General features: G+C 46.3%; 1 protein-coding gene across 2 annotated transcripts in view; it reads right to left on the minus strand.

The window, feature by feature from the left end:
* The window catches only part of DGCR2 (DiGeorge syndrome critical region gene 2), a 45,273-nt gene extending 29,821 nt beyond the window's left edge, over positions 1 to 15,452 (minus strand). For both annotated transcript variants that reach the window (XM_086473923.1, XM_086473924.1), the window contains exon 1: positions 15,374 to 15,452. In XM_086473923.1, coding sequence (XP_086330049.1) covers positions 15,374 to 15,452 — 79 coding nt within the window. The remainder of the gene's footprint in view (positions 1 to 15,373) is intronic.
* Positions 15,453 to 25,410: the final 9,958 nt, after the last annotated feature.

The raw sequence follows: 25,410 nt of genomic DNA on the forward strand, positions 1-25,410 counted from the left end.
TTGCTTGCATTTAAACTGGAACTAATTTCTTATTCATCTTCCCCTTTTTTATGCAAGAGATAAGGGACAATTAGTTACTCAAAACAATTATTTTATTTGAAAGGCAGGCAGGAAGGATCTATATCCAGTATCTGAGACTACTTTTCAACATAGTAAATCTCCTGTTAGAGCTTCTAATATCAAGTCAAGACAGCACAGGAGACAAAGTGTTGATTCAATACAAGTTCACCTTGCTAGTTCAGTTTTCTGAATGAATTTGATCAGCTGTCTTTGAAACAGCAAGCTTCAGGTCAAATTAAGCTATTGTCTGTCCACATTTATTTTAAGTCAGATCAGCTACAGTTTCTCCCCCTGCAAACAGATCGCGTGCTCCAACTAATTCAGCAGAAATGTAGTTGTACGTATTCAGCATCAATTAATGTGGAACTGGAGCCTCATAATAGTTGTCTGTTAATGAAGCGAGAACATGTACTAATGTATTTACTTTATTTTTTTCAATATCAGCTCTAATAAAAGACGTTTTCTGATAAGCTGGGATTACACACATCTCCTCAGAGGCAGAACAGCTAGTTTCAGCCCTCTGCTACCAGAAGCTGCCCCGTGAAAACAGCTGGGACCTTCACCTCCATACTACAAAAAGAGACTTGATTACTGACCAGAGTCGCAGCTCTGACCCACGAAAAGCTGTACAGGGTCACACCACCACAGGCATAAGAGAAGCAGCAGGGGTGGAAACAGATCTCAGGAATAGGCAAAACCCAGCAAGCTGTAAAAATTTCTGCCAAGTGACAGAAGTCAACTGCCCATGGACCTCAAGAGAGTCCCCTTCTAGTCTACAAGCACTATTTACTCATCAAACACTTCTGCAGAGATAGGCTGGTGGGTAAAATGAGAATGCTTTGATACTGTCTTCACAGGATTATTTATCATCCTTCAATTCAGACAGAGATAAAAAAGGAATTCAGCCCGAAGAAATACTACATCCAATAAAAATGCCAGAGGCCCTGTCTCGGGTACATATAATAAACATCTCCTGTAAAGCATTAGACGAACACATCAAAGTTTTCGAAAACTAAATTTCAGCCTTATCTTTTCAAGACATTGAAGTTTATCATTACAGAAACCAGTGGAAAAAGGAACACTAGAAAGCCAGATCTCTCCTAAAGCAGAAACGTATCCCTGACAAACAGAAGATTCCCCTTACTTACAAACCACATGTTCCTAACTCTGGTGTACAAACTACCAGCGCTACAAAAACCACGATGTCTTGGCAATTCACATTTTAAGAGGTACAGATGAGGAGCCAGAGCCCTAAACTAAAGCCTCCAAAATACGTCTCCATTCAGGAGAGTGCTTTGATACAGAGATTAAACTAAGTGACTGCCATCACCGATTATGGAAGTTTGAGTTTTTCTAGTTGCAATTACTTGATTTCTCTGTAACAAAGAGACTCACCAGTCAGTGGAGTCGGACACATTAAGATACTCTTTTGTTAGTTAAGACTACAAATGCATGTTATGTTTTAGAGTTTACACAGAAGTACAGATTTGAATCTATTCCAGATTTTAATACAAAGAAATGCCACTTTTCATTTGCTACACTAATTGTTTGTTCTTGTCTGCTGTGCTTCATTTGTATGGAAATTTAAATTTGATTAAATGTACAAACCCAGCATTTAATGTTATTTCAGTTAGGAGCTATTACTCTAAAATGCACGTATTGGAAAAGATAAGCTCGAAGTACATAGTTTGGTTTTGCACATAAGCTTTTAACAAAGAATGGCAGTTTTGTGTGTACCTCACGTATTTTACTTATTTTGGTCACGTTTCTCAAGGCTGGATTTGGAGGATTCTCTGGCCTCATTTTTTACAGACTGCAGGAAAACAGAAGACAAAAATACTTCATGCTTTCTCTGTAAGTCACTCATTGTACCAAAACAGATAAACCAACCTGTAAGAGAATATTCCATTCAGATTTCAAGAGGCAATCACAGCTATTAAAAGGTGATTAAGAACTAACAAAAACTAACTGCAAATGCTTAGGCCAGTAACTCTTCTTATTCAGATTTTAACTTGTCCAACAGGTCTTTCTTAACTTAAGTATGTAGGCTTAGTATTATAAAATATAAGACCTGTACCTACATGCTGCACTATCATTTCATATTTTAACACATTTAAGAATGTTTACTCAAATTGAAAATTGCTTTTTTCTTAAATTGCTGTTTCTGTAAAACCTGACCCATGCTAAACTCTATGAGCCCGACCAGATCCTAGCATCTTCAGCATGAAGCCTAACTCCTTAAGTTCTTAGCTCCTGGAGATTTTGCTCAAGGTATGCCTGCAAACAAGTATCAGAAACAAAAACCAAAAGGAACACCACACCCATCATCATCACAAAAACACATACAGCTCCATATCTAGTATTTATGCTCAAGAGGAAGCATAACACAACCAGTATTTCCCTAGACTGGTATTTACTGAAGTATCTGAAACTTTAAAATGTTCTTCATATTCCCAATACAACACCTCCACAATGATTTCCTTAATTTAATCCTCAGAACATGATGTGGAAAAAATGTCTTTAAACTAGTACCCTGCACTTGAAAAGGAGTTTTCATAATTTGGAATTCTCTCAAGTTCATAGGTGAAGCTCACCTGAGCAGGTACCATATCTCACACAAAACTCCTTTACGTCCTTGTAAAGAGCATGGCAGTCCAGCCCGGCCTCAGCTCGTGGTGGACAGAAGTCAGTTGCTGAACAGCTTTCAGTGACAGAGAAGCTCACTACAAACTGCACTTAAGGGTGTTCTGACACAGCCTTTGAACAGGTTTTCTTGTTTGTAACTTGTCTGCGAGGTATCCCTGATCCCACGCAAAGGCTCTGCGCTCAGGCAAGTGAAGCCATACCTAAACGGTATTTCCCCTCAGCTCCAGACCTCGGAGAAGCTTTCACTATGCATTCATCTTCCAGCAGGTTTCTTTATGTCACTTGGTGAATGTTACTTTCATTAGATGTTTTTAAATTTATCCTTACCACACCCACTGCTGCATTCAGTGTAGCAGAGCGAGTACATACAGTACTTTATAGCAAGCCACAGTAGGAGAAAAACAGACTGTGCTAACACTAACTTATTTTCAGAAAAGAAAACTATTTGTGAAGCTCACAAGTCACTGGACAATTATCCATTCCATAGATTAAGTCTATTACTTAAAGTTTCTCAGTAGAATTGGTTCTGTTTACTGTTCTTCAAATTAAAAGCCTACAGAATAATTAAAAATAAAAATCTACAGAAGAATTAAAAAGCTATAGAAGAACAGAGCACTCCATTTACATGTTCAGTTCCACAGAACATACAATGCTCGGCTATTCATCCCTGCTACTGAAAACGTGCCTAAGCACGATCCTTAGGTCATGTAGCTTTGGTTCATCATGGCCTGAGTATGCACAGGAAGGTATGAAAGTGCAACAGCGCATAGCACAGAGCCCAGGAAAAAAAAAAGGGGGGGGGGGCTTTGTGCTATACACATAGCCAAGCACAACTCATACCTATTCTCAAATTTAATTCCAGCTCCTGAAAATGACAGATTCTGAAGTTATAATCCCATTTAGTAGGAATACATCAGTTTCAAAAAAAACCAAAACAACACCATTAGAAGCATCGGCATTTTCTGCATGACCTCAGCATGCAGTTTCATGAAGTAATTAAAATTGTGACAGCACTCCAGCCGAAAACTGTAAATCCTTAATGAATAACTCTAATGAACATTCTGTATTACTCAGTGTTCTGTCACAGTAAGTTATGCTAGATGACCCTAACATCCATCAGAAGATTTTACAGCACAGTAAGGAATGGTAGCAGTTTCCTTCCCCTCACCCTCTCTCATTGATATTATACCTACACCCTGCACGAGCTTGGAACTGACCCAGTTTCTCCTTGCTCACAAGTGTCACTCACTGCAATTCATTGTCTGCTCTTTGTCTGGAGGGCACACTCAATGCCAGTAAGGATGAAAAAAAAGAAAAATCAAAACAACAACAACAAAAAAGCTAAGGCAGCATAAGAGACCCAGCATTCAGCCAAAGCAGCAACATCAGAGCTTCTTGAATGGGAACTCTGGCTATGATTTCCTAAGACCTAGAAAATACAGACTTTGTGCTTTGTGAATGTGCACACTTATTCCTAATACCGAATCAGGAAAAAAAAAAAAAACCACACAAAAAAACCCACCGTATTTCCCAATTCCGCAGTACAACTAAAACCAAACAGAAAACAAAACTTGCTACTTGAACTAAACAGACAGAATACTGTGAACTAGGAAATGCAGTGTTCCAGACCAAAAACCAGTTTATTTTCACAGCAGTGAGGATACCAGCTAAGGAACAGGCTTGCATTTTTCTCCCCGCTAAGAAACTTGTATTATGATAGCAAGTAAATAGGCAGAAATAGGCAGAAGGGAAAAGCAAAATACAGCACTGGCACAAAGAGCACTCAGCACAAACAAAACCAAAGTCACAGGTACTTGAGAACCTCTTAATATGGCTCAAAATTAAAGCCTACAGTTCCTCTATACTAATAACCTTGTTCAGGACTTCAGATGTTTTGTACAGCCTTAGGTGGGACTTAAGTGTTTTAGTACAACAGTGACAAGTGACCTAAACCTGTGCAGCACCAAATTTTTGACCCTTTCCCTAAAGAAAGCCCGCAGTAAGTGGATCAGTGAAAGTGCCAATCACACCTTACAGTTAAAGTCACAAAACAATTTCAAGCAAACTTAAGAAAGAAGTCAAGACCAGAAGAATACAGTGTGCAGTGCAAGTTTTGGAAAGCCTAGAGCCAGCATAAGGGAAGAAATGATGGCCATCATGAACTTTGGAGGTCAGGAAACCCCCTGCATGGTTTGCACTGTTCAGCAGCGGGCAGCCTGCCCGCACACCTGCGCCTCGCAGTCACCAGGCTGGGGTGGCTTCCCAGCTGGCAGCGGAGGGACGTGGTGAGCTGGGGTAACAACCCTCGCACAAGAGCCCATGGGACTCCCAGCTTCCTCGTGCCAGATGACATACTGTGGGCAGACAGCAGGGACATGGGGAAGATGTGGCCTTATTAAATCAGTAGTGTCAGGCAAGGGTACTACAGTGGAGGAAGTAGAAGGGACATAGAGGACAAGCCCACTGGAGTCCAGGTTTCATTAAACCCTGCTACTTATGAAACGTGCACATGGGTACTAAAGAAAATAGCACTATTCCTCATATAGATTTTAAATACAGTCACGCACACAACATATTATTTCTCCCAACAAACGCAGCAACAGAGAAAAAGTCCATTAAGAATGACATCACTAGTGAAATACTGAGCAAGTCATCAGTTCTGTCCAGAAAAGAGCAGGTTTGGACAGACAGATTATCCTGCATACACTACAAATACTTAAAACTACCTGGGTACCTCAGCTTAGCTACTTCCAGATTCCATCCTCAACCCTCACCTCAAAACTTCACCTTCTTATAAACACAGCTTTTACCACAACATCCTCATACTCCATTGCATCTAAATACTCTAAACCATCATATTAATGTACACATACTCTTCTTGCTCATTTGCAGTTCTTCACAAAGCTGGGGTCATTCTGAACAAGGAAAAGCATCTGGTTCTCAGCTCTGTCTTCACAAGTTTTCAGCATTACCTGTACCACCTCCTTCCTCTCAGGAGGAGGCATCAGCACTAGTCCTTCACCGATACAATCTCCAGTACATTTCAGAGTCACCTCTGGGATGTTCAGAACTACAGAGCTGTGCCAGCAGCCCTAGAAGGACCAGTCTGGTAATCAGAAGTACTCGAATACCAGGAATGTTCCTCCCCCCTGTCCCCCCAATTTCTGATGGTCTCTGCACAAGCTGCTTGCTGAAAGCCTCTAAAAAGCGATACAGAGAAACTACTGATAAAAGTAATCTAGAAAGCACTTCTATATCTTAAGCTATTACTTGGTAGCTGCCTAACCAAAATTACACCAAAAAATCTAAGCATGTGACATAGTTCCTCTCCTCTTCCATCCAACTCTATTCTCAGGATTAGGAAAAGTACACATCCTATCAAGTCAGTTTGGACCAATATTTGCTCCTATGCAAAAGAGTTTTTGCTTAAGAAGGAAGGATCACCAGGGAAAGAAGCTGTATTTCCTTTGACCACATAAACTGTAGGTGTCAAAAAAAAAAAAAAAAAAAAAAAAATTCGCTAAACACCAACAAATACTCTAGAGATCAGAGTTTTCCACTGAGGGAAAAAAAAAAAAAATCCAAAGTTTTATATGAACGATACTCGTATTTTCTTTAGATCAGGTTTCAACAAGAAGATTATCCAGATGAAACACGATAGCAGCAATTCAAGAACTGTCAGAGCAATCAAGGCTAATTTGTAGCCAACATCAAATTGAAAGTAGGAATTGCCAGATTTCAGCAGTATTAGTTAGCAAGCCCATTTACTTTCAACAAGACAACACATGCTCCTATTTTGCAGGAAAACAAATGGTTAGTATCTTTGTTTTCCCAGTACACGATTCAATAGCATTTAAACATATCCTTAAAAACTTTCAGCATGTGAGCAATCCAAACAAATCTAATGAAAATACACAATTTAAGGCCAAGTGTGTATTTAGAATACCTTGCTGAATTAAAACACGAGGAACTGTAATACTCTTTAATGCCAAACAGGTGACAAAATCCTACCTATGAAATCAGATATTTTTAATCACTCCACTCTCCAAAAACTAACACCATTTCTTAATTTCAAAACCAAATGAACATGGAAGAAGCTCCCTACAAGGCCCTAAGGAAAGTCGGGATCTTAAACAAGAATCTAACAATTCAGGGAGACAGGAAACCTGCACATGAGCACTATTCAAATGCAGGTCACACTAAAAAAAGATTCTGCTCCTGTTTCGTATTTTTTCTTCACCTCTTGTACAAGACTTGATGAGCAAGCACCTAGGACAATTAAAAGCAAAAATTTGATATACAGAAATATTTTGGCCTCAAATATGGAAAACTCATTTTATCCTTTGCACAGTAGCTGGTGCAGTGGCTGTTGTGTGCTGGAGCAAATGGCTCATGCTTTGAATAGCATTCCCCTGCTCAACTGAAGCTGAACATGGCAGGAACGAAGCCAACATTAGTCACTGCTGTGTTTGTCTACATTGTACAAGTGCTTTCTTCTTCCATGGTAAAACAAATACCTGAACAAAAATTTCACATATCAAACCTCTAAGTTTAACAGTTTTATCAGAAGTCAGCAAATAAAAATCCAACTGATTTTATAAGACACTTAACCCTTTAAGAGTAGTTTTCTCTTTCCCCACACCTTCTAACAGCTCAAGTACTACCAGTGCTCTTCAGCTCTTCAACCAGCTTCTATTATGCACACGTGTCAGGTACTATACCATGAAACTTGATCTCTGCCATTTTTTAGCTGTTCCATCAATAGAAAAATTACATTTGACTCCATTATTGCTCAGAAAGACACAGAGGAGCACTCATATACTATAGCATCCTTGAACCACTTCTCTCCAACTTACTACCAGAATTGAGGGAGGACGATGCTTCTGATCAAGTCTTTGCACTTGGATCTCACTCCCGCAAGATTCCTGATTTTTCCTAAAGATTTTTCCAAGATCTCATTAATAGAGTACATCTATGTTACTGCATTTCAATCAGTAAAGAGTTATTTAAGCATAACAAAATTTCACAAATTCAACAGAGAGAAAACACAAATGCAGCTTTGACCATCTCTAGTTTTAAAGAAGTTGGAACATGTTTTAGAAGTTTAGCACACACAAGGCAAAATGCTACTTGGGCACAAACTCAAACCAAGCAGGTGTTAGATGCGGGATTATTTGTTTTCTTTTAAAGTGTATAAAAGACGACATGTTACTTTTAAGTCAGAAGAACTCTTTTTATTTAAATTGCTAAAGATATATTAGCACAGACAAATCATACAGATACTAAAGGACAACACTAACTCAGTTTTATGTAAAATTCTCACTCATGCAAAGGTGATGCTTGACACCTACCCTTGTATCACCCCATCTATCTTCCCCCAGATCTGAGGTCAGAGCTGGGCTGGGAGAGCCACACTCCGGGCTGGAGCTGACCTCCCTCCACGCAGATCTAAGGGCTGCGCTCACCCACTTCAAACCTCAGCTGCTGTGGTACTGCCCACTCTGCAATGCAAATGTGAGTGTCAAAACACAAGGTGATGGAGGCTTCAGCATTTCAAAGCGACATCTGAAGCTCCCCCAAGAAAATACAGTTCCAGCCAGCCCAGAACACCCAGCATCGTTCTATCAGAAACAGCACTTAATCCCATTTTTCTACTACCTTTGGTTCTCAAATAATCTCACTATCTCACATAACTGGTCTCATAGTGGGAAAGGTATAAGGAAGCACAGCAGAGGACGTATATGAAAGAGAAGACAATACAGGAAAAAAATGTAACACAAATGTAAATATGATAAAGAAAAATCAGTAAGTTAAAGGACAAAAGAGGAGGGAATGTCCCAAGAGCAGCCACCAAAAGCTAATTCTACCTTTCCACACACCTAGCTTGCTGACAACTGTCAAGCACTAACCAATAAACAAAACAGAAGCTAAATATCATTGTTAGATCAACAATTTTAATTAACTAGGAAGCTGAATGTTATTTTGTTTAGCTATAGTTAATGGGGCAACTATCAATTTCCATTCAACTTAAAACTGTATTTCTAAATAATCTAAATGATAGGTATCAAACACTAATAACTTCCTTAGGAGCTCCATATAGCAAATGCCATTAAAATGCCATTCATCAAACACAGACTTAGCAGGCTGACCCTTTAATACAAAGACAAAATTAGAAGTTTCACAGGTAACCACAAGGTGCCAGAGGATTTCACAGGTTGGGGAATGTGAATTAAAGGTTAATCCCAAACTCACGTTTTTAAGCAACTCGGTTGCTAGAGTTCTGCTACAGCTAATCAATGACTTCATTACATGATCTGCGATTTCTCCTTGACTCAATAGGTCCTTTACAAAACGACTCCTGGAAAAAGCGTGAGCCGGCCATGCATGGATCTTGAATGGTACATAAACCCTTCCAGAGAGTGGAAAGGCAGGAAGAAACGGGCACGGCCAGGCACCCACCACACTTATCACTGCTGAAAACCTGGTGGGTCCTGGCACCTGAACGGTCTTGGAAAACTGTCAATCTGTTCTTTAAAACTGTAGCATAAGAGGAACACATGCACGACACTATTTAGACGGGAATAATAAGCTGCAACTGCAGAACATGCAACAGACTGGCAACTAGACTTACCAAAAGAATTTGGAGTCTCTATCACAGGAAATCATCAAAAATGTGCTAGACACATATCCTTAGGAATTGCCTGGGTTTACAGGTTTTGTTTTGGGACAGGAAGACAGACAACCCAATCTCTTAGTACCATTTCTAGCCATAACTTTCTATCAGTCCACACAGAACAAAAGATTAGCACGTTTTCCTCATCACAGCTTAGCCCTTAAGATCATACAGGCCAAGATCAGCAGAGCCTCTCATCAAGCCTGCCATTAGCCATGATCTGTTTCTTTTCTATCTCAAGGACTTCCTTGCTCTGGGTACCAGTGCAAGAACCCCTCACACACTTAGTTTGTTTTAAAATACAAAACAAACTCAAGCACCCACCTACCCTGAAGGGCAGGAGCGGTGATGCCACTGAGCTGTTTGCAGGTTCTGCTCTGGCCACACTTCAGAACCAGAAGCTCAATTCGGGGTATGCAGGCTCCGCGTGGCACAATGCCCTTGCCAACGCGAGGGCAACCGCAAGTTCTGTTCATCACGAAAGAAGTTATTTATATGCATCCCATAGGATGAAATGAGACCTTATAAAATTTGCAACAAATCACCATGTAAAAACCCAGAGACCCAGGCATCACTCAAAGATGGACCACAGAGTAGTTACTACTCTTGCATTACAATTCGACATCAAAACCAGCCCTAACAAAGCTAATTCCAGGGGACAGAATTATTCATTGAAGTCTTGGCTGGTTTTCTGACATTCACTAGGGGATTTTATATCTTTCATACTTAGTATCTAAAACTCCTCTCTCTCCAAGCTAGCTGTGCCTTTTCCTCTAACTACTGAGAAAGAAGCAGCACTTCTACAGTGGCCTCCTCCCACTACAGAGACAGGCTGCAGCAGTGCTCTCTTCACCACTTCTGCTGTTCTGGCCTCATCTTCCTCTACTCCCAAACCTGCCATGGGGACATAGCAGTCACATGTTCGCAAAGCCCCAAGTTCCCTTTCTGTTTATTACTTCCCAGAACCAGAGCAATGCATGCCAACAGCCCTCTGCCTACTGACTGCTTTCTTCTCCTTTACTTCATAGCCACGACTAGCAGCAAACCCACTCGCATCTCAAAAATTCTGCCTTATAATTAACATCAGAAATTACCAGTCTTAAACTATCAGACCTGCTAATAAGGTCTGAAACCTTCTGCCTTGCCTGTCTGCTACACTGACAGCAGCCACAAGAAAGCCTTTTCAAATCCATCAGCCTCACTTTGCAGCTTGTAAGAACAGCAAAGCACAGGAACAGCAGAAGAGAGCACACTAATATGCAACACTAGGAAGAAAAAAAACCCACAACCTAAAACCAGTAGATTAAGTAGTAAGGGGATGAGGGGGGAACAGAAGACTGGAAGACAGGCCAAGCCTACTTTCAGCAAACCTAACTGACCAAGCGTGACAAAGCCCCTCCTGCCCCTCACACCTGGAAGCCCTCACTTGGGAATTCAGCTGAACACAAAGACAGGGACTGTAGTCAGCAACACCATGGAACCAAATAAATATTACTCACCACAGCTCTCGCCAAGGTAGAGACAGTGAACAAGCAGCAAAATAAGGGCTTCTTTTTGCCTACCCTTTAGAGCAAAGGAACGCTGGGCCCAGGTCACATTTTAGGACTGACATATTTGGGTCTCCAATTGAATTAACCAATACAATTCAACCAGCCAACACCAGACACATTCAGCCACGGCACACAAGCAGACCACCTTGAAACAATGTCGATTGTGGGTTTGTTTAGACTTCTGCTCCCTGGAGCTCTGCCTTGTATTTAAGACCCGACTAAGGCACAAGAAAGGGCTGGCAATTTAAACACACTTGTCAATTGTGTTGTGTCAAGACACCAACACCCCATCGGTAAGAGCGTAACTGCCAGCCGCGTACAAGCAAGCACCAAAGTGTATGAAGAGTTCAAACTTGAAGCTAAAGTTGTGGGGCTTTTTAATTAGACCACTTGCGCTGGCAAGTCTTTCTAAGCACTGCTGATTAGTTCAGTTGTGCAAAATTTTTAAAAACAGAACTTGGGTAATAAAATTATTTCCTCTAGCTAGCTTTGAAGTGGAGGAAAAAAAAGCTGCAAGAACAAGAACTCAATTGGCTTTTAGCTGCCTGGCAAATGCTCTAATAAGAAAGCCTGATGACCTACATTCACAAGGCTCTGTACTAAACCACTATTACAAAATCCAATAAAAAGTCTGACCATGTTTAAGTGTTTTCCATTAGCAAGCAGCAGTATCTTGTTAGCGAAATATGAAAACATGTTACTGTCTTTAGCGATGATGATCTTAATTAATCCTCTAAACACTATTCTGAAACATGCCATCCTGATCGTTCCGGGCTGTTTAAGTTCACAATGTTACATAAAAACACCAAAACCTTTGCTTTTCGATTGTGCAGTGGGACATTAACAGAAACAAGAACCTCTTACATATTCTCAAACTGTGCTGCAAAACTGAAACTGTAACAATTTACATCTCTGATGCTCTTTTGACAACTGACAGAAATGCACTAGTGTTCAGAAACTCAGACTACGTCCAAGCTAGCACCAGTACAGTTTAATGTGACTCAGTTACCACACCACTGATATATTTCATCACATAAAGACAACAGCTCTCAGCCAGCTAGTCAGATAACCTGAAGCAGATGTTTTGAGTTGTCCCGGAAAAGATATTATTAAGCCAAACCCTACTGTGGTAAATATCTCCAAAAACAAGTGTCTGAACACAAGATATAATCAATTCAGTAAGTGCTTAAAGGAAATACTGAGTTAGTCCTTCACTGTACACCCATATAGTTGGAGCAGTTCGATACATTCAGCTTCAGTTCACATTAGCAGCTTCCAAACACACGAATAACACAACTACTTCAAGAAAAAAAAAAAAAGAGAACTCTCAACAATGCATTATAAAGCGGGCAACTAGTCAGAATAAGAAGCTTATGGTCAAAACAGAAAGGGAAAGAGGGAAACATTGGGACAAAAAAATCCAAGCGGAGATTCTCTAAGGCACGAAATTACCATTAAAAGTCCACAGGCTCAGAGTTAAAACAAAACAAAACAAAACCAAACCTAACTGCCCACGGTACCTTCAAGGAGCCCAAGTCTCCACAGCTAGGGCTGATGTCATGGTATGTGGATGTAGTTGATGCTGTTAGTGATGGCAGTAGCCTAGAATAGACTTGTATAATCAAGACAGAAAAATCAGGAAAAAAAGGAAATTTTAATTACTGTCCTAATTTACTAAAACCCATTTCACCCTAAATGCAGAAGAAAATAGGTCCACGTAAAATCACAGCCTTTCAGATTGCCTGAAAAGATACTACAGTTGAGGAGGCTTAAAAGAAGGTTTTATTTATCTGAAGAGCACAGCAAGAACACGGATACAAAGCTAGTGTCAAATTAACATGGAAGTACAAAGAGGCGCCTGATTCGCTGGGAGTGAATTGTGAAGGGACTACACATTCAACTCAGAGTACATAAAACCTCTCCCATCACCCTGCAGCACTCATTTGATAGCTCCAAGTACAGATTTAAGCTAAGCAAGCTGCAAGCATCCTTTCTAAACTAGTAATACAATTGCTACAATACACAGGTTTAAAGAAGCAAAAAGAAAAACAAACACCACTAGGAAAATAAACTCTAAGTCCAAATACTCTAAGGAAATTCACGAACCTCCCCAAAAAAAAAGACAAGGGAGACTTCTTCACCACTGATTAAAATAATAAATTTGGATCTGTACATCCTCTGTACTTGCATGAACCAGATTTTCCCTACTTGCACCTTTTGTTTCAGGATCAACCCATATACCAGTTAATCTACTAAACGGGTGATCTGTTTGAGACAGCAGATTCAAGATATTAAATGAAGCAAGCTAAAAAGCAAATGACATTGGCAAAAAATGTGAGGCCACCCTCAAGTGATGGGCTCTCTTCCGAGGAGGAAGGAGAGGCATCACCATGGACAGCTCAACCACCACACTCACCCAGAGCCTCCAAGTAAACAGGATGGATGAGTGTATCACAAATGGGAGTTCAGAAATTCCTCATACAGCAAGGAATTCCAGTTGTAACAGTACATTCAGACAGATTACTCCACATTAGGTTCAGGAATATATACGGTTTGAGCAAAATTCAAGGAATGCATATGGAGTTGCCACAGAGAAAACCTAATTCTACAAGTTTCAAAGCCAGTGGTGTATAACCTGAGCAGATGAGAGTTAGGGTTTGCTCACAAGAAGGATGCTTCTGCCAGTGTGGCTACAGCACCACAAATCTCTAAAGCAGACACATAAGAGCACCAGTGAAAAAAATTCATTTGCCTTAAAGAAGCAAACCTCAGTGAAAAACTTGTCATCATCCATCAAGCGCCAGCTGCTGACAGGGATTTGATACCAAACTGGAGCAACAAATGTTGTAACACAATATGGAAAATACCATTTCCTAATTTCTAGGAGGCTACAATGCTCAACACCAACAGAGTTCAGGGTCAAATCGACCCACCTGTAAAAGTACACAGACGGCTATGAACCTCTGCTGAATCTCTTCAACCAGCAATTCAGCTGTCTGTAGCACTTACTGCCAGCAATAAAGGAAGTTGCTTGACATCAGTTTTACATAGGTATCTTCTCCCACATAAAAGCCTCTACCTATAACAATACTAGGTTAGCAACTCCGGGTATTTTGGGGGGGCAGGGGGGGCTACTTAAGAGCGTATCATAAGCCCTACATATATACTGCACTGCCAAAAAAACAAGCTAAAACAAAACAAGGCACACACCGAGCAGTTTCAACATCTAAGTTAGTTATTTCAGTAAGACTGCCTACACTGACCCAATTGCATTTCAGCTGTACTAGGAACTTGCTTAATTGCAGTTCACTAATACTGTTACGTTTTATTAGTCTGGATCATAAAAGTTATTTTGAAGAGAAATAACAAGGGGATTTCAAAGTACACCATCGTTCCTACTCTCCTATTGACAAAGGAGTGAGTACCACCCAGGAGCAGACACACAGTACGACGGGAGGACGGTTTCCAAACCTGCAAAGCCACTCCAAGCAGCCTCACACTTCAGCTATTGATGCTCTCTGGCAAGAGCAGACCAAGATACGAGGGCTCTGCCAAGCTCCAAGCAAGCTCAACACCCAAAAAGAAACCCCAACTGAGTGATGTACCTAGAAAAGTTGTCATTTTCAACTACCAAACACCAACCATTTCTCCAAAGTTAATCATCTTAACATTTTAAAGCACCGTGCCTAGCAGCTACCACACAAACTCTATCATTAGATTATTTCCCTAAAGGAATCAACAACAGAACTAGGAAGATTTCATACCAACTGAGATGCAACATGATTCTGGCATGATCAAATGGCACTCTGAAAGCCAGTTTTTTTGTCTTGTTTTGTGGGCACCCAAGGCCCACAACATAACAGCGGGTAAGAAAGAAGCACCTGAGAACTTCATCATGCCACCACATTTTCACTGCTAACTACCTGTAGGGTTACGCAGTTTTCTACCCAAGCCCTCAAACTTTAAGATGGATTTTTCTACTTTAACTCACAGCCCTCCCAAGACCCAGCCAGCCAGCGCAGGGGTCCGACGTTTCCCCCCACGACTCGGCCAGGTCCCACTTCTTTTCAACAGTACAATGAAGCGGCAGAGACGCCGCCGGCTGAGCCCCGACTAACCCCGAGCTCGGCTCTGGGCCACGGCGACCCCACAATCGGACTCCTCCCGGCGCCCCGTCCTCGGCGGGAGGGGAACGGCCCCGGCGCCCCTCCGCACCCGCCCGGCGCTGACCTCCACGGGCGCCGCTCACCGGACGCTAACCCGGCCGGGCCCCGCGCCCGCGGGCGGCTCTCGCCCGGGCCCGCCGCCCGCTCTCCCGCCCCGGGGGTGCCCCGGCGCCCCCCGTACCCGCACGGCTTCGGGCCCGGGACCCGCCCGCAGGCTGAGGAGGAAGGGCCGGCACCCCCAGCCCCGCCGGCCTCTCGCCCGGCCCCGCCGCCCCTACCTGGCCGCAGCGGCTCGGTGATGCTCAGCACCAAGAGGAAGAGGAGGAGGAAGGTGCCGCTGTCCGCCTTGGGCACCATTTATCCTCCGTTCATCCTCCCCCAGCGCAGCGCCACAAACCCGCGGGGAGGGACGCGAGGAGCGGCGGGAGGGGCAGCGGGAGGAGGGGCCGCCGCCGGGCCCGCGGGGGGGCCCCGTCCGCACCGAGCTCTTCCCCTCCCCCGTCCGCCGCCGCTCCCGGGCGGGAGCCAGCGGCCCTGGCTGCGGCGCCGGCTGCGGCGGGAGCAGCGCGGGGGTCGGGCGGCTCCACGCTGCGGGCCGCTCGCCTGGCTCCGGCGACGCACAAGATGGCGGCCGCACCTCCCCGCCGCCTTCCCCCCCCCCCGCGCCGCCACGCCCCCCCTCCACACTGCGCGCCGCTCGGCCAATCGGCGGCGCGGGGGCGGGGCCGAGCGGCGCGTTCTGCACACGCCCCGCCCACCTACGGGCACGGGCGGGGCCGGGCGACGCGGGGGGTCTGAGGGCGCCGGCACCGGGCACGGGCGGAGGTGGCGGCGGCTGCGCGCGGGACGTGCCGTTCCCCGGCGGCCTCCGCCCCCGCTCCCCGCCCCGGGACGGCCGCCACCGGTACCCTCTGTCCCCCCCGGCGTGGCCTTGCCCAGTCCTTTCTGTCCCCCCGGGGCGGTCATCGCCAGCCACCTCACGTCTCCCCAGAATGGCCTCCACCGGTGTCCTCCGTCCCCGCAAGGACAGCTCCCACTGTTTTTCTCTGTCCCCCGGGATGGCCATTGCCAGCCACTACCATCCCCCCAGGATGACCTCTACCAGTCCACTCTGTCCTCACCAGGATGGCAACCCGAGTCCCTCTGCACCCCCAGGATGGCCCCCATCAGTCCCCTCCGGCCACCCCAGCCTTTCCCTGTCCCCAGCTGGGATGGCCTTTCCCGCTTACTTCCATCACCACCAGACGGCCTTTCCCCATTCCCTCCATAACAGCATCAACCAGCCTTGTTTGTCCCCCCAGACAACTTTTCCCAGTCCCCTCCATCCCTGCTGCCTTTCCCTGCTGCTGCAGGGACTTCCCAGCCCCGTCACCTTGCGTGTCCTCAAGGTGCAGACACAAAGCACCGGGTTTTCCCAGCCCCAGCAGGCTCAGATGTTGACCATCATTTGCCTGTTCATTAATCTGCTCCTGCTGGCTCACTGCAGGGTGAGACAGTCCCTGTTTTCACATCTGCAGGGTGACACCAACAAGCAGCACCTAGCACTGGGACGTCCCAGCCAGGGCACCGGTGCAGCATCTTCCAGCACTGCACCAGTGCCAGCTAGTATTTCCATACCTACTGGAAACACTGCGTTCCTGATTCCCAGGCCCAACCAGAGAGGAAACGCATAAAAAACCCTAATTGTGTGGCTCAGATCATTGTTAATGGCCCTGTAAATGACAGGCACCTGTAGGAATTTGACCCTGGGTGTTGCTGCCGTCAGGCCAGGCAGGCGGTGGCTGTCCCCGCCAGGGAGCCCAGCCTGGGGAGGAGGTGCTAGCCCTAGAGTCACAGCTCTCCTGGTGCTGAAGACCAAAAGGGTGTTTTACCTTCAACACCCACCTCCCAAAGTGATCTGGAATTTCCTCTGAGGATTGGAAGCGAAGCAGCACTGTTGGGGCAGTGCTAGGGCACTGGCTTGGCCAGGGGCTGGGCACAGCAGCTGACCTGCCGTGGCTGCTGGGGTCAGCAGAGAGAATTTCCTCTGCAGGGAATTCCCGCTTTTCAGTAAAACCCTATTCAAAGCCAAAGCCAGAACCTGAGAAGCTGCATGGGAAGTTTTTACTCTTTAATGTTTACAACAAAGCGTTTTCCACTTTTACGCTACAATTTGAAGTTTTCAAACAAAACATAGAAATTCCAATAAGGACTATTTTGACCCAAACTTCCACACTGCCTCTTCCCCTATACCAGTTACTCCCTATACCCAGCAGCAAACCTCCCTCAGCAGTGTTCCCAACAGATGAACAGATACTTCTGCTCTCACACGGCTTCTGTTCCCCCTCAGCCACTGCCTAGGCCAGGCACTGGCTGCCAACCTCCAAGCAGGAGGATGGGGGCTTCTGCAGGTTTTCTGGGGCACTCGCTGCCTCTGTCCCCGCAGGAGTTGTTGCTGTGCTCAGGTCAGCAGCATCGGAGAGACGCTTTTTCCAAACCTAAATGTGAGGTTTAACACAGCAGTGGAAATTGGTGCCCACCAAGAGCTGGGAACAGTTGCTCCCTAGAGCTGGGGTAGCAGCAAGCATCAACTGTGGTTCCATTGCCTGGAGCTGTGAGCCCTGCAGGGCCCCAGGAGGGCTGCATGGCCAGGGATGTGTGCTTGGGGACCCGCTGGAGTGCGTCACAAGCAGCTGGGGGGGCTGCCTGAAGATTTAGGCCAAAACCCATTTTGCCAGCTCTCATGTGCTGCCAAATACTGTCATGGTCCGAGTGTCCGTGGGGACCTGAAGGCTGACAACATCCTCCAGCACGAAGGCACAAGCATTAAACTCCCCAGCTCTGCTCCTCCCAAGGCATGCTGTGGGGGAAGGCTGTTCTCAGCCTGCCTTCCTGCAGCCCAGACTCACATGCCGACCCCAGACTGATCCAGGACATTCCTTATCCACCCCAAGCCCAGGACACCCAGGGCCTGGGCATTACACCACACGTGACAATGCATAAATAAATGCCTTATGATGCCTCCACCATGAGAACAGGGCGCAGGCTGCTTGTCCCTGGCTTTCTTCCCAAGGGAAGGCAGACCTCATTTTCCTCACACTGCAGCCCGCAGCACCCCATCAGCTCTGAACAGAGGCGGGTCTGGAGCACACACTGGTGCCAGGCGAGCCCAGCAACCCACCCAGCACCTTTGAGCAAACCGGCAATCAACGGCCCAGCCACGCAGCAGCACAAAGGTGAAAGGTAAGAGGCACCCATTTCCCCAGGCTGTGCCGTGCCGAGTGCTGTAACGCTGGTGGAGACCGACGTTACAGGATGGCCAACGCCCTGGCCGAGCCGCAGGCAGGTGCAAGGCAGAGCCACCCTGCATGGCTGCACCGGCCCCGAGCCCCCAGGCAGGAGAGGTGAGGAAGGAGCATGCTAGTGAAAACACGCCAGGCACCTCTGCCCAGCACATGCGGGAGCTGGCACGTCCCAGGCACTCCCAGCTTCCTACTGGGAACGAGCGTTTCTCTAACCAGTGAGTGCAGATCACCTGTGCCCAAAAAGCGGCAGAGAAAAGCTGCTGTGCCCAGGAGGAACAGAGGGAAGGGGCTTACTGGGAGGGTGTCCAAACCCAGCTCTTGCCCTGGCCTGACTCTGAGCTGGGGTTTGCAGCTCTCTGCTTGGGGCCAGCAGCTGTGAGCTGGGACTGAGGCAACAAATGCAAATACGAGGAAGCGGGAATAGCTCCATCTCCCACTCCCCTGAGTGAACGGATCCATTTCCTACGTTTTTGAAAAGAAATAGCCCAGTCCTCCAAAACAACAAAGCATCTCCAACCACAGCTTCCCTTCTGAGCTAAATAATCAGAGAAGCAAAAAGTAGCGCAAAGCCCCAGCCCTTGCTGGAACCGGCTTTCGAGTGGGTGCAAAGCTGCAGCCCCTGCACGGCCCCTCCACCGCGGCAGGGGTGGCTACCTCTGCCCCAGGGAAACGCTCTTGGCCCTGAAAGTGAAGCGTGCAGGGAACCAGCTTACAGCTCAGTGCCTTTGGGAAGTACCATCGCAGACTCAGCTCCCTGCTGGAAGACACAGCTCACGTGGGCCACAGGGGATCAGTAAAACTAAGCTGGAGTGCACCCTCCTACCACAAGGCAGTGCCCTCGCTGCTCCACTGGCCACTCCAGCCGGGATGTCTGCTCAAAGCATGACATGGGGTGATTGTGAGAGTTTCTCTTCTCACTCACTCGCCTCACCAAACCCTGTGTTGATGCTTGTCCTTCTGCTCAGCATTTTCTTACCTGCGCCCCACAAAGAAAAGAGCAGCCATCATCTCTGGTGTAATCAGTGTTTTGCTTCTTTAAGGCATCTGAGCCTGCCTTCTCCATCCGGGTTAAGCAGCTTGTGCCTTGTCCTCACTGGGTCTTCACTAACAGTTCTTGCAACTTTCTCTCCAAGAATTACGTCCTGATTCCCCAAATCAACCGTAACCCACCCTCTTTCCCACCCGCTTGTAAGAACAAGAATCCCTTGTGGTCCCTCATCTTCTTTCCAGCATGGAGCAAGGAGCCAAGCCCCAGACTGCACACGCAAGCACCCACAGACTCTGCACATGATGATGTTACAGCCCCACATCACACCACACGGCCCCAGGTCCACTGGGGCTCCCACGATTTCTTGCAGGCAGCTGGTAACCCACCACAGCCAGCCCTGCCACCCAGGACAGCCCCGCTGCTCACTGCCCACTGCCTCTGCGCTGTTAGGAGAGCTCCAGGTGCTATTCTGGCTGGGGGAGGAAGCATGCTTGGGCCTTGCACATCGGAAAAAGGCAGATACACAGGAACAGCAAAAGGCAAATAACCCTCTGAAAAACAGCAAGGCGGGGAAAAAATCACAAGTCATCAAAACCCAAAATGGTTTTTCACACTGGATTTGGCCCTTCAAGGCACATTATCTGCTAGTGCTACAGCAGCAAAAATATCTGGCGACAAAGGGTTTACTGATTCCCTAATTACAGATAGCAGGGGCTGAACTGCAGCAGGAAGGAGAGACCAGACATTACAGCAGGCGTTACAGGAATAGCCAATCTGAAGAGCACTACTTCCCCTTCAAGAGATCCAGTTTTATAGCACTTCATTGGAAATAAATTACATTCCCAGCAAACACATGAAGGTCCTTCAGTCTGGCAGAATCGAGACTGTGACTTTAGTAGGGCTGTCTGGGTTAATTCACTTGAGAGCGAACACAAAACCAACACTGTCCCACAGAGTATTTAACACAATCTGCTTTTAAGCATGAATTGCACCACATGGAACTAATCATTCTCAGGTATCATGTTCCCCTCTCTGCTATTCCAGCTACATCTTGGTATGAATACAACCAGTTTGAAATGCTACGGAAGACGCACGCCCCATCCCGCTTCTGACCCACATGTACACCCCATCCACAGTCCCTTGAACACTGCTCAGCCTCTGTGCATCCCACGCCCAGAAGAGAGAGCTCCCCACCCAGCAAACGGGTAGGAATCATCTAACAAGATGATGGAGCTCAGGCACAAAGCTTGAGACACGCATGCTGATCACAGCCTGCTTCCGCACCTCCAGCCCATATTCTGACTTCTCTCCATGTTCCCATGCTTGTTCTTCTCTAATCCCTCCCTTTCTCTAACCCTCATCTCCTCCCAAAATAACCCTCCTCTAATTACTTTTTCCCTGTTGGGCCCAGTCTTGCTATGTCTGTAGCCAAATTTGGTGTTTCTGATACCTCTCACTGGGTCACCTCCACCTCAACAGGTGTCATGACCCAGGTGGTCCCTGTGCTCCTCCTCAATCACCTGTGAAGCTCAGCCATTTCCCCGGGTGCTCTCTGTAGCGGTCCAGCAGCTACCTGTTACCTGCTGCATCCAGCCATCACTCATGTTATGTCTACTCCTTCCTCCTGGTCTGTTCAGTGACCCAAACTGCAGGCCAGGGCCTGACCATCTGCCTGCATACCCTAACAGAGAGGTCCTGCATTTCATGGAGATATGCAGATCGTGTGATCATTATGAAATAAATAATTACTTTTTTTAATTACCTAGGAACTTCCATTGTTATTTAGCCAGGTCAGTCCTTAAAAAACATCTCTGAAACATGTAAACATTAGTAAATGGATTCCCTTTACATTCGTACATGAGTACCTGAGAATAACTTTTTTTGCTTAAGGAAAACTTAGCCTTCAATTAATTCTGAACTAAAAAGTGCAAAAATTACTGATTTCTTGCAGTCATGATTCCTCGCACAGCCATGTTGATTAGCTGATTTTTACAAGATGCATTATAAAAATCGAGTCCCTTGAAAGGGTTTTTCATAGTCAGGGCCAGGAGTTTTGGAAGCAGCAGCAGAAACTGCACAAGAGGAAGCTCTCCACCAAGACGAACACAGCTTCAAACACCCCACACCTTACAGAAGGCTGCAGGCACTGCTCAAAGAGCTGCATAAGATTTTCCACTATGTTCCCTCGGTAAAACATCACCTGATTATAGCAAATGTCAAGACTGCCAAGTGTTACACAGGCTGTCTTGTACTCAGGCATGGTGCAAGAAGTGTACATATCTAGCTACACCTGCTCCCCGCTGAAAGGTGCTTGGTGCTTCTCCAGGCTGGATCATACCACACAAGTGCTCAATCCCACACTCAAAGGTCAGCTCATACTGGAGTAAACACAAGTTCCGAGTGCACACCAGGTATGGTTAAAACCGCTCTTCGTTTTTTCGGCTAATTATACAAATCAGCCAAACGCTTCAAAGAATGGGAGTAAAAAAACAAACCAGAGCCCCAGTGTGGCTGTCAGAAGTACCACTTCTGTTCTTCAGAATGACATTGTCACCCATGCTGGTGGATGAAGCAGAATTGTTCCTAGCCCCTGTGTTGAGATCATCAACATCATCAAGTCTTTGGAGTCACACACACAGCAGCTGTAAAAACAGATTTGAAAAAGCTGAAATCAACACAAAGCAAAAAGCCCCAGAGGCTGATTATAGTGAAGCAATCAACATGTGAAACAGTAATCCTCAGAGCCCTTCTGAGGAAGGTGTTGGTGTGAGCCTTTCTCAAGAAAACTAGAAGCTGGAAGTCAAAACATTAACTCCCCCACTGCGTAAGGCTTTAAGAAAAAGCCAGCTGCAAAGCCCACAAAAGCAGCCAATAATAAGAGCTACAAAATAGAGAGGCTGGATGAATAACATGGAAATTAACTTAACAGAAGTCACCTCCTTCCCCTAACAAGCCCATGAGGAAAAAAAAAAAGAAACCGCTCTAGAACACAGCCCTGGTGGAGACAAGAAAAGCAGCATCCCACCCTTTTGAGGAAAGCTAGCTGATGGGGAGCAAGGCCACCATACACACAGGGCTTGAAAGATCATTCGAGAAACACAAAAAGACAACAGACAAAACTTCACCTAACATGTGAATAGATATAAAAATATTTAGGTACATTTTAGGAAATAAAAAACATTTAAGCTACTTCCTTTCTGTCAATGAAACTAAATATAAAGATCACAGAATCACAGAATGTGAGGGGTTGGAAGGGACCTCAAAAGATCATCTAGTTCAACCCCCCTGCCAGAGCAGGACCACCTAGAGTAGATCACACAGGAACGTGTCCAGGTGGGTTTTGAATGTCTCCAGGGAAGGAGACTCCACCACCTCTCTGGGCAGCCTGTTCCAGTGCTCTGTCACCCTCACAGGCAAAAAGTTTTTCCTTACGTTAATGTGGAACCTCCTATGCTGCAGCTTGCACCCGTTGCCCCTTGTCCTGTCATTGGACATCACCGAGAAGAGCCAAGCTCCATCCTCCTGACACTCGCCCTTTATGTATTTATGAACATCAATGAGGTCACCCCTCAGTCTCCTCTTCTCCAAGCTCAAGAGACCCAGCTCCCTCAGCCTTTCATCAGAAGGGAGATGTCCCACCCCCTTCATCACCTTTGTGGCTCTGCACTGGGCTCTTTCCAGCAGCTCCCCGTCCTTCTTGAACTGAGGGGCCCAGAACTGGACACACTATTCCAGATGGGGTCTCACCAGGGCAGAGGAGAGGGGGAGGAGAACCTCTCTCGACCTACTGACCACATCCCTTCTAATCCACCCCAGGATGCCATTGGCCTTCTTGGCCACGAGGGCACATTGCTGGCTCATGGTCATCCTGCTGCCCACCAGGACCCCCAGGTCCCTTTCCCCTACGCTACTCTCCAACAGCTCAGTCCCCAACTTATACTGGTACCTGGGGTGGTTCTTTTCCAGATGCAAGACTCCACACTTGCCCTTGTTGTATTTCATTAAATTTCTCCCTGCCCAGCTCTCCAGCCTGTCCAGGTCTCACTGAATGGTAGCCCAGCCTTCTGGGGTGTCAGCCGCTCCTCCCAGTGTTGTGTCATCAGCAAACTTGCTGACAGTGCACTCCATTCCCTCATCCAGGTCACTGATGAATACATTGAATAGTACTGGTCCCAGTACCAACCCTGAGGGACCCCACTAGATACAGGCCTCCAAATAGACTCTGTTCCATTGACCACAACTGACTTCTTTCCTTCAACCAATTCACAGTCCACCTCACTACCCAATCATCCAGACCACACTTCCTCAGTTTAGCTGTGAGGATGCTGTGGGAGATGGTGTCAAATGCTTTCATCAAGATAAACCACATCCACTGCACTACCACCATCTATCCACCTGGCTGTCTTCATAAAAGGCTATCAGGTTGGTCAAACTTCCTCTCGGTGAAGCCATGCTGACTGCTCCTAATGACCCTCTTATCCTTGATATGCCTACAGACAGCACCGAGGATAAGTTGTTCCATCACCTTTCCAGGGATGGAGATGAGGCTGACCTGTCTGTAGTTACTTGAGTCCTCCTTCTTGCCCTTTTTGAAGACTGGAGTGGCATTTGCTTTCCTCCAGCCCTCAGGCACCTCTCCTGTTCCCCACAACTTACCAAAGATGATGGAAAGTGGTCTAGCAATGACTTCCGACAGCTCCCTCAGCACCTGTGGGTGCATCCCATCAGGGCCCATGGATTTATGTGTGTCCAGCTTGCTTAACTGATCCCTAACCCAGTTCTCATCAACCAAGGAAAACTCCTCCTTTATCCTGACTTCCTCTGGGGCCTCAGGGCTCTGGAACTCCTGAGGACAGTCTCCAGCAGTACAGACAGAGGCAAGGGCAGCATTCAGTAACTCCACCTTCTCTGTGTCACCAGGGCACCTGCATCATTCAACAGTGGGAGTATCAGTTTTGTCTGCAATGTATTTGAAGAAGCCCTTTCTGCTGTCCCTGACCTCCCTTGCAAGGCTTAACTCCAAGGAGGCCTTACCTTTCCCAGTTGCCTCCCTACATCCTCTGACAACAGTCTTATAGTCCTCCCAAGTGGCCATCCCCTCCTTCCAAGATCTATAGACTCTCTTCTTCCACTTGAGTTTGCCCATCAGTCCCCTGTTTAACCATGCAGGTCTCCTGGCTCCCTTTCTTGATTTCCTACCCGCTGGGACGTTCCGATCTTGAGCTTTGAAAAAGTGGTCCTTGAATATAAACCAACTATCTTGGGCCCCTTTACCTTCTAGTACCCTATCCCATGGGATTTCCCCTAGCAATTGCTTGAAAAGGCTGAAGTTGGCCCTGCTGAATCCAAGGTTGTGATCTTGCTTGGCATTCTGTTCCTACTGCACAAGATCCTGAACTCCACCATCTCATGATCGCTGCAGCCAAGGGCTGCCCTCAACCTTCACCGCTTCAACCAGATCCTGCTTGTTAGCGAGTAGAAGATCTGATCTAGCAGTGCTCCTCTCCCAGTTGTAATAGACACCCACAACAGTATCTTCCATGCTAGCGTGCCCCTTGATTCTCACCCACAAACTCTCAACCCACTCCTTATCCACCCCCGGACAGAACTCCATACATTCTAGTTGCTCTCTCACGTAAAGAGCAACTCCACCTCCTTGCCTTGTTGGCCTGTCTTTCCTGAAAAGGACACAGCCATCCATGACCACATTCCAGTCATGTGAGCTGTCCCACCATGTCTCTGTAATTGCCACCAGATCATAATCCCTTGACCATACACAGATTACTAACTCCTCCTGTTTATTCCCGTGTGTTGGTATACAGGCATTTCAGGGAGTGAGCTGAGCACACTGACTTCACCCTAGGGGGATGGGAGGCCTTCTGGTCCTCATTAATACTAGAACACTGCCCCACCAGTGCAAACCCAGCTACATCCCGTAGTCTGAGGGGAATGAAGAGAGACTTCAGGGCCTTGGGACAGCTACTGAAAGAGTCTGGTGCACAAAGTTATTTTCTCTTCCCTCCTTCCAGTTGCAGGTGATGAC

Source organism: Leptosomus discolor, chromosome 16, assembly GCF_034619465.1.
Source record: "Leptosomus discolor isolate bLepDis1 chromosome 16, bLepDis1.hap2, whole genome shotgun sequence".
Lineage (NCBI taxonomy): Eukaryota > Metazoa > Chordata > Aves > Leptosomiformes > Leptosomidae > Leptosomus > Leptosomus discolor.